General features: G+C 36.1%; 1 protein-coding gene across 1 annotated transcript; it reads right to left on the reverse strand.

The window, feature by feature from the left end:
• Positions 1-9,611: 9,611 nt before the first annotated feature.
• LOC104230162 (calcium-dependent protein kinase 13-like) lies at positions 9,612-17,095 on the reverse strand. The gene is made up of 7 exons (XM_009782898.2): positions 15,957-17,095; positions 12,655-12,798; positions 12,398-12,550; positions 11,389-11,504; positions 11,142-11,309; positions 10,144-10,374; positions 9,612-10,055 (listed from the first exon to the last, which is right to left on the reverse strand). The coding sequence occupies exons 1-7, from the start codon at positions 16,585-16,587 to the stop codon at positions 9,906-9,908; spliced, it is 1,593 nt and encodes a 530-aa protein (XP_009781200.1). The 5' UTR covers positions 16,588-17,095; the 3' UTR covers positions 9,612-9,905.
• Positions 17,096-18,898: the final 1,803 nt, after the last annotated feature.

An 18,898-nucleotide genomic window follows, 5' to 3' on the forward strand; every position in this document is an offset into this window, starting at 1 on the left:
TCGCCTCGGATGCTGAATATCCCTCATAGGGTAGGAAATTTGATTACTTGGTAGAAACTTGACGAGACGGCTCGCATGGCGTGTATCCACGGATGCCCTATGATGGCGTTGTAGGTTGTATCCTGGTTCATGACGTGGAACGTCATTTACAGGGTGACTCCTCCTGCCAGAACGGGTAGCACTATCTCTCTAGAGGTTCATTCCACTGCATTATTAAACCCTGTTAGTGTTATGCAATGCGGTACTATCTTATCCTCGAGCCTCATCTATATGAGGACTCGTGGGTGAATAATACACATGCCGCTTCCGTCATCCACCATTATTCTTTTTACATAAGTATCCGCAATACGTAAAGTTATTACCAAAGCATCATAGTGAGGGAAAGACAAACTATTGGTATCCGACTTATCGAAGATGATACTATCTTCAAGGTCATCATACCGTTCATGGGCGGCTGTCTGCTTGAGTTTGTGTTTGGTGGTGAATTTTACATGGTTGATCACCGTATCATTGCCGCCACCAATGATAATTTGTATGGTACGATTGGTGACGGTGGTTTTGGAGGTCCTTGAGGTTGATCGCTCAGCAATTCTTTCAGGTATCCATGATTTAGCATTCTTACCACTTCCTGTTGCAGACCTATGCAGTTTTTCGACCTCCAAGTGCCCGGATCTGACTTCATCTTTTGCGGCCACTGCACTTTTGTGCCTAGCTTTTCTAGCGCACACACCATTTCTGAAGGAGAAACATAGAAGTTATGAGCAGATAATAGTGGATGCATACCTCTTTCATTTTGAGGTGGCGCAGTGTGTCGAGCCGTGGCTTCTGCATGTCGTGGAGAAGGTGGGTTGGATGTTCGGATATAAGGCTGATGCCTTTCTCGATTGAAACGGGATAGTTGGTCCCTTCGACCATCGTTACGTCAATCTCTCCTTGTTTCGGTTTGGACCGATGTTAGCCGTTGGATCGGGATATTTAGGTCATCCTCGCATGCCCTTACTTCGGCTCAATAGGTATTATAGATTTATTCCCACGTGGTGGGAGGGTACTTCATGAGTCTACTTAGCAGCTTTTTGGTTGATTTTGACCCGTTTATGTTTAACCCATTTTGGAAGGCCGCTACCGCTATCCCTTCTGATACGTTTGATAGGCTCATTCTTACCCTGTTGAATCGGGCAAGGAAATCCCGAAGTCCCTCGCATGTCGTTTGCCTGACGGCAAAGATGTCATTTACCCTGGCCTCTGCCTTTTTTGCTCCCGTGTGAGCGATAACGAATTTATATGCCATTTCTTCGAACGTTGATATCCATCGTGCTGGTAGTTGGGAATACCATGTCAGCGCTCCCCCTGTCAGAGTTTCACCGAACTTTTTCAGCAGCACTGATGGCACATGTTTTTTCGATAGATCGTTGCCTTTTATTGTAGTGACGTAGTGGATTAAGTGATCTTCCGGGTCCATGGTGCCATCATATATTTTCAAATATGGCGACATTTTAAAGGTTTTCGGAATAGAATGGGGAGACTCCCCTTCACTGTATGGCTGTTCGATAAACCAACCTACGTCACGTTTTGGTACCAGCTTCGGAGCGCCTGGTATTTTATCGACCCTTTTCTGATGCTCCTTCATCTGATTGCAGAGCGTTTTGTTCTCGTTCTCCATCTCTTCCATTTTCTTTAAGATGGTCGCAAGTGCATCGTTACCTGCATCAGTGACAATATGAGTGTTACCTGTGCGTGAAGTTTCTGGCTCGTCGGCGACAGTTGTGGTTTCTTCGGGTATTGTGCCCCCGATATCCCTTTGAGTGGGTTTGTCGAGTATGTTGCTCAAGGTATTTGTCAACCATTCTTCTAATAGCCTTTTCACAGTCGGTGGTGCTTCTCCTACTGCGGACATTGAGTTTTCCCTCTCGCGCGAGACAGTCACACCCTCGTGCGGGAGGGGTGAGATATCTCCCTCAGGTGTAGCACTTGGCGTTGCATTTTCATTGTCTTCCCTACCAGCTTCGTTGAGGAAGTCCAGAACGTTGTTCGTGACACCTGCTATTGCCTTTAATATTGCTTTTCCTTTTCCTGCCATTGTTGGCCTTTGCTACGCTAAGAAGAGATGATTATTTCTTTCAAAGATCTAGACGAAACTAAAATCTCAGCTATAGAAATCCCCACAGACGGCGCCAAATTATTTGACTCAAAAGATATTGGGATCTTTTTGAATAAATCATTTTAAGGAAATGAAGGGGTAAATCTTAGCTAAGTATAATAATCTCTAGAACAAAATATACGCGAGATGAATACAAAGGATAATATTTCTTGACCTTATCAAGAAGAATGATCGAACAATAATGATATTAATCGTTTTTGTAAGCAAGTGTTACAACAAGTGTTCTTAGTTGACAAAACGGAAGAAGGAGAGGCCCTTACAAGGTTGTTTTCACGCTATATATATAAGGGACAAACCCCTTCTAAGCCCTAAAAGACAAAATACAGAGAATATTCGAAAGAATATTCCTAATGCCCCCTAATGGGCTTACACTATTGTAAAAGTCGTGCAGTCTCTTGTTAGCTTGTCTGTCGTCCCCTGCAAAACGTCGAGCTACGAGGATCTCGTCGCTTGTCATATTCATCCACGGTCATGGTCGTCCAAATTTGGACCCATACAAATTTAACTTTATACTTCTTATTCTATTCTTAATAAGAAATTGTTATAACCAAGACAAATGTTATTGGATCCAAAGCAATTATCCTGCTTTTAAAATAAAAGGTTTTAATTATTTTTTAACTACATGATAAATCAAATTACGTTGTATAAATTATAACAAATATTTATTTATCAAAGATATATGTTTGGCCGACAGAACATGTCACGTGATCTATTTTTATAGGCATGTGCCCTATTGTAAGTGATAGAACTTCCCCTAGTGGTCATTGTCATATTGAAAGACAAATTGAATAGACAAACGTGGAAAAAAGAAGATGATGTTTAATGTAAGTGACTTGCTCTTATTTTCTGTCCTTCTATTGTAAATAGAGTAGACATATTTAAAAATATTTTTAGGAATTTTACATACTTGTCTGCCATTTTTTTCTTTTCTCCTTTACTGCATATTTTTATAGGCATATGCCCTATTGTAAGTGATAGACATATAGCTTCGTTTCTAGTCTGCAGCTAGTCAAAGTCTATCTAGTTGCTCATGGCTCATTGCAAGCCTGTGATCCTTTGTTGGCCTGTCACCTTTCCATTATTTTGTCAGTTCAATTTAGACGAGCTAATTTGGATCGACACTAAAATTTGTAGTTTTAAAAGGTTAAGGGATAAAAACTTTGTAAGATTATAATATTTGTGTTGTTATAAACACTTATCATTAAGCGCGAAATGTGTAAAATAAAAAGTTTAAATTTGAATTACTTTCAATTGCAGAATTGTATCATTCTTTTAGAACGAACTAATAAGTAAAGTTGGACTTCTAAATTTAAACAGAGGAAGTAGTATTTATTTATGAGTGAAAAGTATGAAAAGTTGAGCACTTTCAACAAATAGCAATGGTTTCTATGGTGATGAAGAAGTAAAACGTTCCAGCTTAAACCATAAAGCAAGCTTTATTCCAAATAATCACAGTCGAACATCATAACAGATCAACCTAAAGTGAATTATGACAAATTTTCCATTGAAAATACTGTCTTTTCTATTCAACAAAGCATCAACATAGAATTCATATGATGGTTGGTGGCAGCGAACATAACACAATCTCAAGCCACGATTTTTATTATTAATGTCAATTCCTTCTGCATACAAACCTTAATTGAAAATAGAGTGATTTTTATAATATGGATGCACTATTAAAAAGGAGGAAAAAAAGTAGTAATTATTGGGAATTGATTCATGCTCCTAGATGAATAACTAAGACTATTTAGCCTTTTTGGAGCATGGATGCCAGCATATAATATTAGATCAATTTTAAAAAATATGTACATAAAATATCTAGTTTGGAGGAGAGACCATGAGTTCAGGGCCCCATAAATTAGGTTTAAATCCGCCCCTGATTGAAAATACAATGTACTCCCTTCGTTCCCCATTTACTTGTCATGTTAGATAGTCAATTTGATTCATCTTTAAGCTAAAATAGATTAAATTATCTCAATATTTTAAAGTTAATATTTAAATATTCGAAAATTATACAAGTAGTATTATAATTTTGATTCTTCTCATGTCAATATGGTGAAAATTTACATGTTAAAAAGTTCATATAATTTAACTCTCGAGAACGAAACATGACAATTAAATGGGAGCGGAGGGAGTATATCACTAGCTCACAGGCCCCTTACCTAAAAGCCCGTATAATATAGGAAAAATGACATTGTATAGCCCCTCTCAAAATAATAGCCGAAAAATGTATATTTTTTTGTATATATAAATATTTTGTATGTTATATACAAATTTTATACACTTTTTCGGCTACCAAATATAAATAATTTGTAACGCGGGCTAAAAATAAAAAAACCCTATAATATATATGATGGCATATGCTGTTATGAAGAAATAGCCGGTCATATTCATTGTTTACTTTTTCTAGCCATATATATAAATTATACATTGATTATACATAATTATATACATATAATATATAAATTATGCATATATTATACGTTCACCGATTATTTTTAGTTTAAGTGGTCGAGTGCGCAAATGTTAGGTTAATTCTTCTATAAAGAATAAAAAGGGGATTTTGAATATCTAGTACTAGTACTGTTCTTCAACGCCCTTCCCCTTATCTGAAAAAAGCTTCAAGTTCTCTTTACCTTTCTCTTTGTAAAGATTAATCGATGAATTCACGTTTCTCGTCAACGGTGTTTAACGTAATTAATGCGTTGACATGTGATGTTGGGTGATTATTAAGGTTAATTCATTAATAAAGACAAATAATAGGAATGTCTAAATCACGTAAAAATTGAACGTTGCGCCCTATTTGGTCGCCCAATTTAACCTTTACCCATTTTTTTAAAACTTTTTAATTTGTACTCACTTTTTAAATAACTTCAGCCCCCTTTCTCCTCCTCCTTCTCCTCCTTCGTATCTTCTTCAAGTTTCAAAACAAATTGGTATTTATCTCCAGAAGCAACGCTGCTTTAGTTATAAGGTCAATTTTTTTTAATTGAACAGTTCAGCAGTTGTACTTCTGCTCCAAATTTACAGCAAATTAGTTTTAGGAAAAAGTTTAAGTTACCAGTAGGATGAGCTGTAAAACTTTTGAGTTTTTGTATGTTTATTCGTGTTTGAGCTGAGAAGATGTACACTATTTTTCTTAAAAAATCATTGCTAATTGTGGTGCTTCAGCTCTAGAGCTGAAGTTCGCCAGTTACAAAACAAAAACTTCAGCTCGTCAGTTACAAAAATAAAAACTTCAGCTCTAGAGCTGAAGTTTGCCAGTTAAAAAACAAAAACTTCAGCTCTAGAGCTGAACTTCAGGCCCGGCTACTAGAATGCTGAAGTTTTGTGTTATTGCCTTTGCTATTTCAGTCCCGTATACTGAAGTTATGCGAAAAAGCGGGTACGCTTACATTTTTTTTTTGCAAAGCGAATACAAATTAAAACGTGATACAGAAAGCGGGTATAGATGCAAATGCCCTCTAAATCACTTGAACTCGTGTTTCTCGATATTCATTGCTCCATGCACGCTAATGACACTAACAAGTTTGCACTTTTAACCTTACTTTACAGTCAACTCAGGTTCGGATCAACATTGTTGATGGTGTAAAGTCAAATCTTGATAAGAGATTTTTTTTAAAAAAATTTGTTTATATATTTTTTTGATTTAAGTTTATTTTCTTACTAATGTTTTGTCTATAATCGAGTTATTCTAATAATTCTTTTTCGCTTGATAATAGCTAATCCATTTTAATGTCTCTTGAGACATTGTTGATCCTAGGTAAGATTGTATTACATTAAAATTTAATAAACTTCTTCCCGCAAATACAACTGTTATAGGAATATTATTCGACAAGAAATATAGGTATTTGAAGAAGAATCAAGTCTTACTTTTTCAAGTCTTGTTAGCTGATTGAGTATATCGATTAGAGTATTATTTCTACTTATACTATTTCCTTTAATGTTTTTAATTTAAAAAATAATCTAAACTATCCATCAGAATGTTTCTCAGATTCTTATCACCTAGTGATTTCAAAAATTTCCAGTAATTAAAAATTATAAATACTTATCACGCTTCAGATTATTCAAATCTCTATGGTCGACATCATTAACAAATCAAAGTTTCCTTCTTCTTTTTTCTATTAAATAATTTTTTAGTTCAAAATATTCAATCTTTTTGAAAAATATCAATTCTTAAAAAGTACTACTAGTAATAATTGGGGCCCCTAAACTTTAGGGGACTAAAGTAATTGCTTGAGATGCCTTATGTTACATCCCGTACATTCGTACTAGATGTGGATATGTTAAATGGGTATTAATTTGATATTTTGGACATGTGAAGTCCTATCGGGATGATTATGAGTGAAAATAGTTGTTTCAAAATCAAGATGGAAAGTGAGGTGCATAAGATTTGACAAAATCGACTAAGTTTACAGAAGATCCGTCTTTCAGTAGGGTTTAGTGAAAATGTGTAAGAAATTTGGGAAACCTCAAAGCATGAAAGTTGTAGACCTTTTAAATAGATTTCCAACGATATATTGTGGAGTCCAAACGGAGCTCTGTGCAAAACGTTATGTCCGTTTTACAGAACAATATGTAACCACCGCGTTCGGCCGCGTTTGACCGCGACCGCAGTCGTAAGGCAGTGCTCCAGCTATTTACCGCGGTCGGGACCGCGGTCAGGACTACTGGGACACGGTGGCCGACTTGGGAAGTCATTTTTTTTAGTCCTATTTCGTCCCCCACAACCCCAAAATATAAAAACTTGTTGTAGAAAGGAAAGCTCTCAAAAACCTAACTCCTTAAAGATTCATCCACCACCCAAGGTAAGTTCTAATGGTGATTCTAAGTTAATTTCAATTTCCCAACATCTTATTAACATGGGTAAACCCTCCATATCATTAAATATTCGATTGGGACATCATTATTGAGAGAAGAAACCCGAGAACTCAAATTCAAGAGGATTGAACTTCAAAAAGGTAATATTTTCACCCTCTAATTGATTCTATTATTGAATTAATAATTATAGATTCTAGTTCATGAGATATGAGTTGATGGGTTTGATAGAAAAACATGAACGGTGATAGGTTTGGGTTGTTGATTGGTGATTATTAGTTATGGGTGTTGATTGCCTTATGGGTGATAAAGAATAATGTTGATTTTAACCATTTGAGACTTTAGAATTTATCTAGGAGCAAGAGAATGGGTAATTGGGTGCAGAAACACCATTAATAAGGGCTATGAAGCTTTATGCCACCAAGTGTTTGATAAAATGCCTAAGTGACCAAAACATGGCTATTGTTGCTAATTTGGAATCCCTTTGACTTGTATTGATATAGATTAAAGTTGAAAGGGTTGGCGAATGTTGTATTATGCTTAAGAGCAGGAAGTTAAGGTATGTGAGGCTAACTTTTCATGTGTTGGGAATTTTAATGATTCTCCCTACACTACGTTTCTTTTACGACGTATCAATTGCCTCATAAATATAGTTAAGCCTAGTTCCTTGAATAGTTGTAGAACTTCTATTCTCTAGCTTCATAACTCGTTCATGACTTTCATTCTAAACGTTGTGAGCTCAGTTCACATTCAATATAGACTTGGGTTTGATGTCCCTAAGTCTCAGTATAGCTTACTCAGCATGTCATAAACAGTTGAAGTTTCAGTGTTCATAATCAGTTCAAGAATACATGTCTCATGCTAGTCCTATTCAGTATTCCAGTATTATGTAACTCAGTATGATTCAGTATTCCAGTATTATGTAACTTAGTGTGATCTAGTATTCCAGTATCATGTAACTCAGCGTGATTCAGTACTTCACTATTATGTATTGCAATATGATTCTCAATTCCTAATTTTAAATCCCTGAATGTCGAACACCTGTATTTGGGCCTGAGGCCGCAGTTAATGCTTTATGTATCTTTGGGCCTGAGGCCGCAGTTTATGCTTTATGGATCTTTAGGGATGAGGTCGCAGTTATGTATACGTAAACTTGTGCCCGAGGCCGCAGTTTGTGCACATATATATTGGGCCTGAGGCCGCAGTTTTATATTCAGATAAACAAGTTGTTCATCATTCAGAAGAGGGAGTATTCATAACCTTACTTCCTTTGTTTAGTTCAGTTATCAGTTATCATTTCAGTTATCCGTTATCAGTTATCATTTCAGTTATCAGTTATCAGTTATCAGTTAACATTTCAGTTATTATCTATAAGTTATTAGCTATCGGTTATCATTTCAGTTTCAACAGTTATCATTTCAGTTATCAATTATCAATTCTCAGTTATCAACTTAGTATTAGTTTCAGCATTTATAGTTCTTTCTTTCAGTTGCTTTACATACCAGTGCAATTCAAATGTACTGACATCCCTTTTGCCCGGGGCCTGCATCTCACAATGCAGGTAATGATTTACAGGTCGACGATTCAGAGCGCTAGGATTCTCGTACCAGCTATTTGGTGATCCCCAGTTCTTTCGGGGCATTATCATTACTTTACAGTCTTTCAGTATTTATAGACAGACAGTGTTTTCAGTACTTCATTAGAGGCTTCATAGACTAGAGTAACAGTTAGACAGAGTCTCAAGTTTTTCATGTTAAGCTATTTTTGCTGCAAATACGTTTCAGAAATTGTATTAATATTTATGTACTTTGATTTATATCATTCAGACTTTCAGTATATCAACATGTGTTAGTTTATCTTTCGTATTCAGTATGTTATGATATCACATGTTGATTCAGCCAGCCAGTTAGTTCGCTCGGTCACATGTAGTCAGGCATCGAGTGTCGTGTTACGTCCAGACCCAGATTCATGGCGTGACAACTTGAGCCGGCATTGAGAACTACAATCGATAAAACTCTCTAATGATATTATCATGAAAGGAGAAAAATGTTGAAGGATGCACGCATATGAATGGACAGAGAAAACACCCTCAAAGTCATTCTGAAAGCAGTAAAAAAAAATGAATTTGTCAAGGAAAAGGGGGGAAAAACAGAATGCTATGATTAAAATAAGAAGAAAAAAAGAAGGAACACGACGAGGACAACTTGATAACGATTTGTGCAATAAAAAGCATGTGCTTTCCTTCCACAAGATAAAGTTGAGTATCGGTGTTTATCCAATATCGGCTAATTTGGCTTTGAACAACTTCGAGATGATTAGATTTACACTTATCTCATCACTGCTTCACGACAAATATGGCTAATTCCTATCGCTTTATATGCAAGTTCATCAATGAAGAGAAATATAAAATATTAGAATTTGTCGTTAGACAGAAATATCAACACGAAAAGATAATTGCATCTGACTTTTGAAGAAGTAACAATAAAATAAAAATGTTAAATATGACATTTAATATCAAAATTGTATTAGGCCGAAGTACACATTCGTCATGATTTTTTTTCCCTTAAGAACGTGTTTATGCGAAATAAACCTCTGGTTAAATCCATTAAATTGAACTCTCTAATGAGACAAATCAAAGAAGAAAAGGAAAGCTCATATAAATCGTACTCAGTAGATAGAGAGAGGTAGAGAAACTATGGTCTACTAAGTTTCCAAGTTTTTGATTTGGTGGAGAATATAAGTTGTCAAGAGTAGAGGAAAGAATATGTATTTTTGATTGGCCTTCCCCAACAGCTATAAACTAATTGGTTTACTCACAAACAATCTAAACCGAACCCCACAAACAATAACAAGATACTGAAGTACGATAACAATGCACATCGGATACAGTACTTCATTTTGATGAATGAAAGAGTGGCCTCTCTAAGCTTTACTCATTCCCCAAGTTAAGTGAACCATCCTTCATTAGCTTCACACTCAGACTATTAAATCTCCCTCTTGAGTAATGTCGAGAAGCCTTTCTCCAATCTGTCCCAGTTTTCATCATCGCTGTAAATTCGTCATAGCTGATGCGGCCATCCTGCAAATATGAGAAGGGAATATATAAGTAATCACACTACTCTGTATTCATCGTTAGTTGTAGATGATTTGTATGCTGGGCTGTTTACCTTGTCCGTATCAACTTCCTGGAATATGTCATTAGCAACATTGGTACAGTCCTCTGATCCGTCCTCCATCAATGCATGCCGAAGCTCGTCTGGTTCGATATAACCATTTTTATCCTTGTCGAAGAAGGAGAAAGCTCTGTGCAAATGTTCATCATTTGCCATCCTTTGAAGATGGAGTGAAATAGCGATAAATTCCCCATAGTCCAGAGTCCCTTTCCCGTTAGTATCAATCTGTTAGGAAATACCTGCCTTATTAATATTTGTGGCATTGTTACATGATTTATATCGTTTTATGTTCCATTCTGCCATTGTTTCTTTTCACGTGTTCTATTAGGGAAAAGAGGAGAGAGCTTTTACTAGCTTTTATATTAAGTACTCTGATCATTAGCTGCATTTTAATGATAATGCCAGCAACAAACTATAAGTGGAAAGCATACTACTTCGCAATAGTTAATAATTATAAAACCTCGCAGAATAGAAACATCTAAACGAGCTTAGGGATCAAATCACAGTCATACATCAAACAGAAAGAACAGTTCAACAAATGGTCACAGACAGAACAGAGGTAGTCATCCATTGTCCTAACCAAAAGAAAGAAAAAAAAAAGTTAGTCATCCATTACTCTAGAGATAAGTCAACTTATGTTCATTTTAGAGATAAACTCCCAATCTATAGAAAAGAAGACAGTAAAACTTCCCCAAGAAATCCAAAATCAAAAGGAAGATTGTGTAATTCTTTTCCGCTTATTTTTCTTTCCTCATCTCTCCTTTCCTAACAGTTCCTTCTTTTTCCCCTTTTTACTGATAAATGAAGTCCCTCTCCCTTCTCCTCTAGGTTCCAAACTTCTCATTTTTTACACTGCTACTTGTCCATGAGTTTTTTTTTTTTTTGTTGTTGGTAGGTATTATGGAGGAGGTTATATAACAATAACATGTGAGATGACAAGGATTGCAGATATTATAAATGTTTTTCATCAAGGAACAGGCAGGTGTACTCACGGCTTCATTAAGCATCTTCACTTCAGATTCCGCCAGCTGTGAATTGACCTTGTGAAGTCCAGCTTTTAGTTCTTCAACAGAAACAATGCCATCATTATCAGTATCTATCTTGCTAAACATTTCTCTGAGGTCTTCAACTTCTTCATTAGACAAGAAATCAGCAATCACCTGCATTTGACAGTGCACCTTTTAGCGTTTCTAAGAGCACAAACTTTAATATAGTTCAAAATCATCATAATAAACTAACCCTGAGAGCTTTCCTCTTAAACCTATTCATCAGTGCGAACTGTTTAAGTCTTGACTTGACCATATCTCCAAGAGGAACATTTGGAGCCTTCTTAGCATTTAGAAGCCAATGATGTTCTACAAGAGAAAACGTTCATTACACAAAATACAACAAAACAGCATTCAAGCTTCGAAATGGAGGTTATTGCAAATTTTCCACATATTTCAATTCATCAAATTCAGCAGCGTCCATTTAATGAAAACCTCTGGCAGCCATAAAAATGATTTGTTTTTTTGGGATAAGATAAAACTAAGAAAGTTAAAAGTTCACCAAAACAAACAACTCGGGAAATCCCAATAAAGTAGTTTGCAAGAAAACTATGACATTTTATTTATTTCTTTACGTTTTCATTCCTCTGTCATCAAGGATCTTAGCCAGTTTTAGCTTCCCCCATGTTGCAAGTTTTCTGAATGTTCCCTAGTTTCCCCCTTCCCCCTCCCTCCCCCTCCTTTTCCCTTCCCCATCATTCTTTATCAGAAGTTGCACAGGTTGTTTGAGGTTGAAAGTATCTCCTTAATTTTCTCCAACATTTTAAGCTCCATTGAGGCAAAACATAAAGAGCAAGCAAACAAGGTACCAAGAGCACCTCTTGAAAAATCTGAGTGAACCACGTATTAGTTTAGATATTAACTTTAGATAGTCAAACCAATGTAAAAAAGGTATAGGACATTCATCACATGGTAATTAGCCTGTGTCTGCCATTGTTCGATTTCAATGGTTGCTGAGATCTCAAACCTCACTTACTGACCCCTCCAACTGGCTTATTAGTACAAAGTCAAAATGATATTTTAGCAAGTCATCCCTTTGACCCAGGTAATATTTAAAGTGCACGCATGTTTGCCTGAACAATCCAAAGATGTTACCTCATTATATGCTTCTTAAAAATATGTGTCATGCTATGAGGCAAGGTTTTCTCAAAGATCATAACAAACACCTTGAGAATAAAAAAAACAACTAAAACACAACTTACCAAGTACTTCTTTTGCAGTCAGTCGTAGCTTTGGATCTGGCTCCAGCATGTGCCGTACAAGATTCTTAGCACTGTCTGAAATACTTGGCCAGGGCTCACGCTTGAAATCTATTGCCCCGCGTAAGATGGCCTGGGCAACTCCTTGCTCAGATTCTGCAACAAAAGAGTCCCTTTAATCAAATGAGAGAAAGCAAGTGAGAGGGAACAGCCGAATTGAAAAAGGGGAAGGAATAACCCATCACGAGAAGTGCATTTACCGGCCCAAAATGGAGGAACTCCACATAACAAAATATATAAAATGACTCCTGCACTCCATATATCTATTTCTGGTCCATAGTTCCGTTTGAGCACCTCTGGAGCCATATAGTAAGGGCTTCCAACTATTTCAGAAAACTTCTCACCTAACAACCAAAAAAACTTTCAAGATTATACATGATTTGAGATAACATCTTACCCAAATTAATAGACAAAAAATGGTTACACTAGTCATAGATTTGGTAGAAAAACAACTCGACTATAGGACCAAACAATTGGTGCAACCATAAAGTCATTTTGATAACAGAGACAGAGAATCGACTTAAATGTCTGCTCAATATAAAAGTTAGCTTAGCTATAGGAGGAAATTAAGAAAAAATGTCAAAAGATGTTTCAAGCAAAAAGACACTAAATTCCTTGAACAAATCTTAGAGGCTTGAGCTACGCTTCAGATAATAGGAAAGATGTTTATTACAAAGCTGTATTTGGGAGGCTGAAAATGTGAAAAATGTTATCCTAAAATGTAGCTAGTAATCTAGACTTTTGCTACCCCATTATTAAGAATAAATAGGAAAAATAAAGAGGATGCTATAAAGACAACCCAAAAGAAAATACAACTACTTAAGAGACAAGAAAGAACTGGGATCTTCCAAAAGGACTATGTTACTGTTTGCAAACTGAAGTTTTGCACACAATGCTCACAGCAAAAACTCTTGACCTTTCACATTTTCTACAACCCCCCCCCCCCCATAAAAAAAAGAAAGAGATGGTCCCAATTTTTCAGCTCATGAGCTAACTTTTGGGGTTGACTTAAGTTCAAAGTCAATTTTTTATAATCGTATTAGAGCCATACTCATCCCAATTTACCCTATGTTGGTCCCCGTATTATATTACCCATGCTCTAGATGTCCAGTCTTGGGCATGCCCTCGGCTATGGATGGGGTATTTGGTCTCCATATATGGTCTTAAGCAATCCTCACCTAATAAGCTAACCTTTGGGGTTGAGTTAGGCCCAAGGTATGTTATCAATAGTTGCATGTATTCCATGTATGTGTGTCTATGATGCATAGAGAACACAATATGGCAACTCATGCCATCAGCAAGTTGCAAGCATAGGGCTCACAATATGGCAAATCAAGACATCACCAATTGTGCAATGCCATCCTATAGGTCACTCACTATCCATAATCAGATAATAGAAATACAGGATAAAGAACAATGATATCTTTCCATTCTTAATTTTTTCAAATGTTTGCCCCATCACGGGAAACTGTAGTTCAATATATTCGACAATGATACTTCAGAATAACCAAGCATCAGAAGTATGTCATAATTCAAATGAAGGTGAATCTATAAAGTGCTCACTTCAGTGATGCAAACATACATTAAAGTTAGCCATGCACATCAATAACTTCTTCGCATCATTCAGAGCTTCTAGCAGTATGATGCAAGCAGAGAGTTTCACAATCCTGCTCTTAGACAACAGTATATCTACTATAATTTGACTTTTAGTTAAGATATAGTAGCTTAGGCTTTTCTAATAACTTTTGGAGGCGCTAGGCAGAATAAGCTTCAAGCATCATCACATATGATGGTATGAAAAATAAATAGCTAGTGGAACTATAAGTTGATAGAAGGGACCAAACAAGTGCAAGTTGGCATTTGGCATGAGTTTGATTCTTCTATATGGCCTTTGCATCAAGCAGGCAATCAGTGCAAAAGCATGCTGTATTGAAACTTAGCTGATATGCAATTCTTCAATGTAGCCTATGTCCAGCACTTCTCAGTTTCACAAGTTGGAGACCTAGAAACTTCCTACAAAAGTATTTTTAACCTTTTGCAACTAGCACAATCCCATCAGCACAAACTGAATAAGAGAAATCACAGTGAGCTCCAAATTCTAATGCATAAATTTGAAATGTCAACGCAAGCCCAATGCATCATAACACAGCAACCCCAATTCGTCAAACGTGATACAATCAATCTCAAGCCTCAAAAGAGTCTCATTACAATTGAAAGAAGCACAACCCTCTATCTTCATGATAAACAGTTTGGCCAACCATTAGGCTTTCATTTGTTTGTCAAAAGTATCCCCTTCTTAACTAATCCAATTCCCATCAAAGCACACTATCTCCATTCAACCATAGATTTCCATCAAACAAACTTCAATTTAGCATTTTTCCGCTGCTAAGCTGTTCATTGGTTAGCTTGTTTAGCACTAGATGAGTGTAAAAAAGGGAGAAGGTTTTTGTTCACAGCATCAACTGATCAAAAGACTTTAAATTATTACAAGTTTATAATAAATTTTTAGTACAAGTTTATCGTGAATTGTTACACTAGATTCAGTATTCATTGCTGATGTCAATGTGTTAACAAGGGTCAAAGAAGTCACATAGAAATATCTATGCTTAATGTTGAAGACATAATTAATTAATTATAGTTATGCTCTCTCTAACAGTTTAAACTTTTAGATGAAATAGCCATACATCTCAACATGGTATTGGATCAGGCAGAGATTTTGGGTTCGAGTCTAACCGTCGGTCATTATCAGAATGAATTTTCACGTCCTTGACTCATGAAAAACAATCAGGCCCGCACATGAGGAGGTATGTTAAGAACATAATTAAGTAATTAAAGTGTGCACTCTTTTAACCGTTTAAGTTTTTAGATGAGAAGGTCATGCATTTCAACACTTATAAGAAAAAAAAGCACACATTTGCAGGGCACTAATAGCTGAACTCATCTGCACTTTAGCACGTAGCATTCAATACTCAATAGACAGCCTTATTACCATTTCCATGCAAAATTGTAGTAATTGTCTGCTAGGATTTCAGTTTTTGAATTTCACCTATTCAATTAGCCGTGAGCCTCTTAATTAGCACAAGAGTGTTCACAGACCTAGAAGACATCAAGCGATGAGCATCATACAACAGAACTTCTAACTAATGCAGCCAAAATTGCTAGTCGCGAGCGTGCTACTGCAATAACATTGTAGTCAAACTAACCAACATTCCTTTTTCATTTTCATGAAACCAACCCATCACTCAAACTAATGGATTCCCCTTCTATCCTCACTTCGAAAAAGCAACATCTCATAAAAAGCATCAAGAAGGAACCGAATCCTAAGAGTTCTTCTCACCACACATTGGATTAAAAAAAGCACCACTTTCAAGGTCTGATTAATTGACATAACATCCTAAACTAAAATCCTGAGCAAAAACATCACTAAGTTACCAACCACAGGTATAACAATTCAAACAATACATTTTCCTAACCGTGCGCCTATTAAATGCTTCCTACTTACCAGGCTTGTAGAAAATCGATAATCCAAAATCAATAGCTTTCAAAGGTGAATTCTCCTTTTTATTAGCATACAAAAAGTTCTCAGGCTTTAAGTCTCTATGGATCACCCCATGCTTATGGCAGAGCTGCACAACCTCCACAATCGTCCGCGTGACAGCAGCAGCGGCTCGTTCGGTGTAATGCCCCCGAGCCACGATCCTATCAAACAGCTCCCCACCCTCACACAACTCCATAACCAAATGCACCGCATTCTCATCCTCACACGCCTCCTTCAACCTCACAATACTCGAATCCCTTGGCAAATGCTTCATAATCGCCACTTCTCGCCTTACATCCTCCACATCCACAGCCGTCCTCAGCTTCCGCTTCGAAATCGACTTGCAAGCCAATTCATCCCTATTGCTACGATCGATGCAAAGGTAAGTCACTCCAAATTCACCCCTGCCTAATTCTCTATCAATTATATACCTCTCCTCGATATTCTCCTTCTTTATATCAGTTAACACAGTGGTCTGCTTCTGTTTCTGCTTGTTGCCGGACTTCTCTTTCCGGCCGTGATCGTTGCCGGAGTAGTTAGATGACTTTACATCTTCTCTAGCTACAGCTGCCGGAGATCTACAGCAGTTCCCCATTTGCAATCAAATTTAACCTTTTCCAAGCTAGGGTTTCACATAATTTAAGTGTAAAACCCAAACCCTATGAGCTCAAAGCAAGTACACTAGTAGCCAGTGCTCGATCCATGATTCATAATTTTTTTGTATATATAAGTTAAATCTGTACTTATATTTTTAAAGCTATAAATTGTGGCAAATCCGCAGAAACTCCTCAAAATCTGCCACTGAGAGTAGAAAATGTGAATGGTGGAATGATTTCTGGGGATGGTGGGGTGCTGTACGGTAACGGTTCAGAAACTTTTGTAATGTGAAAGCTGATTCAATTGAAAATGCAACTGACAGACACCATATATATGGATTTAATTAATGGTGAAAATAATGTATTGGATGGAGTATGTATATCTTGATAGGCGTGATTTTTGTCGGCTAAATGAACATTCGGAACGGGACGGAGAGGGAGCAGAAGAAGCAATAGGGGGGTTTTGGGTTTTTGTGTTGTTTCTATTTTCTTCTCCTATTTTTATGTGATGACCACTATTGGAAAATTTTGCATTTTGGCCTCTGGGATTTACAGGAATATCTTACATGGATCATACTAATGTCCAATTCAATTCAGTTTATACGGCCTGATTTGATAAGATACTGGTTTGAAAGAAAATTGTAATTTAAATATGTTAGGAGTAATATTTGTGTGATTATAAAATTTTTGAAACTTGTAAAATTTAATATGTCAAAACTTGTAACATGCACCACTAAGAATAAAATGAGAAATTTAAGTTTAATAATTTTTAAATTTAGAATTATACCATCTTCTTCTTAGAGGATTGATAAAAAATGACATTTATGGTCCACTTTAATTGATTTTTTATTTTTTTGTGGCCCAGAATATTTGAATTTTTTATATATCAAGAAGAACTTAACTTTCTTTTTTCAAAATTGTCCTTTGAGTGAAGAGTTTAGAGTATCTATTATATTTTCAATGAACAAATTAAGGTTAATAAGATAACTTTTATTGTTAATTAATACTAAAAGATTGATTCCTTAATATGCGTAAAAACAATCAAAAAGTTAATTAAAGCGGACCAGAAAAAATAGTTTCTTTTGCGGGCTGGAGATTTTTGACATCTTACCGGGAAAAAGAATATTTTTTGCTTTTCTATTTTTGTTTTTTTGTTATACTATGTTTTACAACAATAACAATATTATACCAGTGTATTTTTACAAATGGGCCTGGGAAGAGTGGGGGTGTACATAGATTTTATGTCTATCATGTGTGAGGTAGGGCTGTTCATTCGGATCGGATATCTGAAATCCGAACCGATCCATTCAATTTCGGATTTTGGATTTCGGATAGGATCGGATTTCGGATTGTGTTTATTAAAATTTTGGATTTCGGATCGGATTCAGATTGGTATATTTTAATCCGATCCGATCTTATCCTAAATTCGAAATTATTAAGGCATATATAAATACTACACTTTAATTTCGGATAGTCAGTACTTCCTTTACATCAAGTTCCAAGTTATTACCTTTACAATTGCTAGATTTAGCTTATTGGCACCATAATACTCTCATAATTGCATAAACATGAATTTTTCTTAATGTATTGTCTCTTTTACAAAGAAAATATACATATTAGTTTAACTTTGAGGCATAATAATACGATCCGAAATCCGTTCCGATCCAAACTTTAAAATCCGATCCAATCCGATATAATTCGGTCAGATTCGGATTGCATTTTTTAGAATCCAAAATCCGAAATTCGAATCTGAAATGTGCTAAATCCGATCCGATCTGATCCGTGCACAACCCTAATGTGAGGTAGGATAACCAAAAAAAACATGAGCTAATAAATCTACATTATATATATATATATATATATATATATATATATATATATATATATATATATGAGAGAATAATAACAATAATACTGATAAAGAGGAAAGGGAGAAATCGCTCGATTGCCTACTAACCTTCCACTCTAATCCTCAACTTCCATGTTCTCCTATCTATGGTCAGATCTCAATGAGCTGAAGATGTGACATGTGTCTAATCAATACCAACCTCTCGCATCTCCTTATTGGGGCATCTGCCCATTCCTCTTCACATGTCTAAACCATCTCAGTCTCGCTTTCCACGCATCTTGTCCATCACAGAGGTAACTTCCTCCTTACCCTGTATATCTTCATTTCTATTCTTATCTTTAGTCAGGGGCAGCTCAATATAATATGGGGCCTAAGGCGAAAATAAAAAGTGAGACCTTAATTTTTTTTTTACTCTTATAATTTGTCAAAATCTAAAGAAGTTATAATCAGTTTTAATTATT

The sequence above is a fragment of the Nicotiana sylvestris genome, chromosome 12, assembly GCF_000393655.2.
Source record: "Nicotiana sylvestris chromosome 12, ASM39365v2, whole genome shotgun sequence".
NCBI lineage: Eukaryota > Viridiplantae > Streptophyta > Magnoliopsida > Solanales > Solanaceae > Nicotiana > Nicotiana sylvestris.

Excerpts from the sequence above, each read along its gene's own strand:
- LOC104230162 (XM_009782898.2), bottom strand. The coding sequence starts at position 16,587 with ATGGGGAACTGCTGTAGATCTCCGGCAGCTGTAGCTAGAGAAGATGTA. Across the intron at positions 10,375-11,141 it reads TGAAGATGCTTAATGAAGCC|ATTGATACTAACGGGAAAGG; the intron begins GTGAGTACACCT and ends ATTTCCTAACAG. Across the intron at positions 10,056-10,143 it reads AGGAAGTTGATACGGACAAG|GATGGCCGCATCAGCTATGA; the intron begins GTAAACAGCCCA and ends TCATATTTGCAG.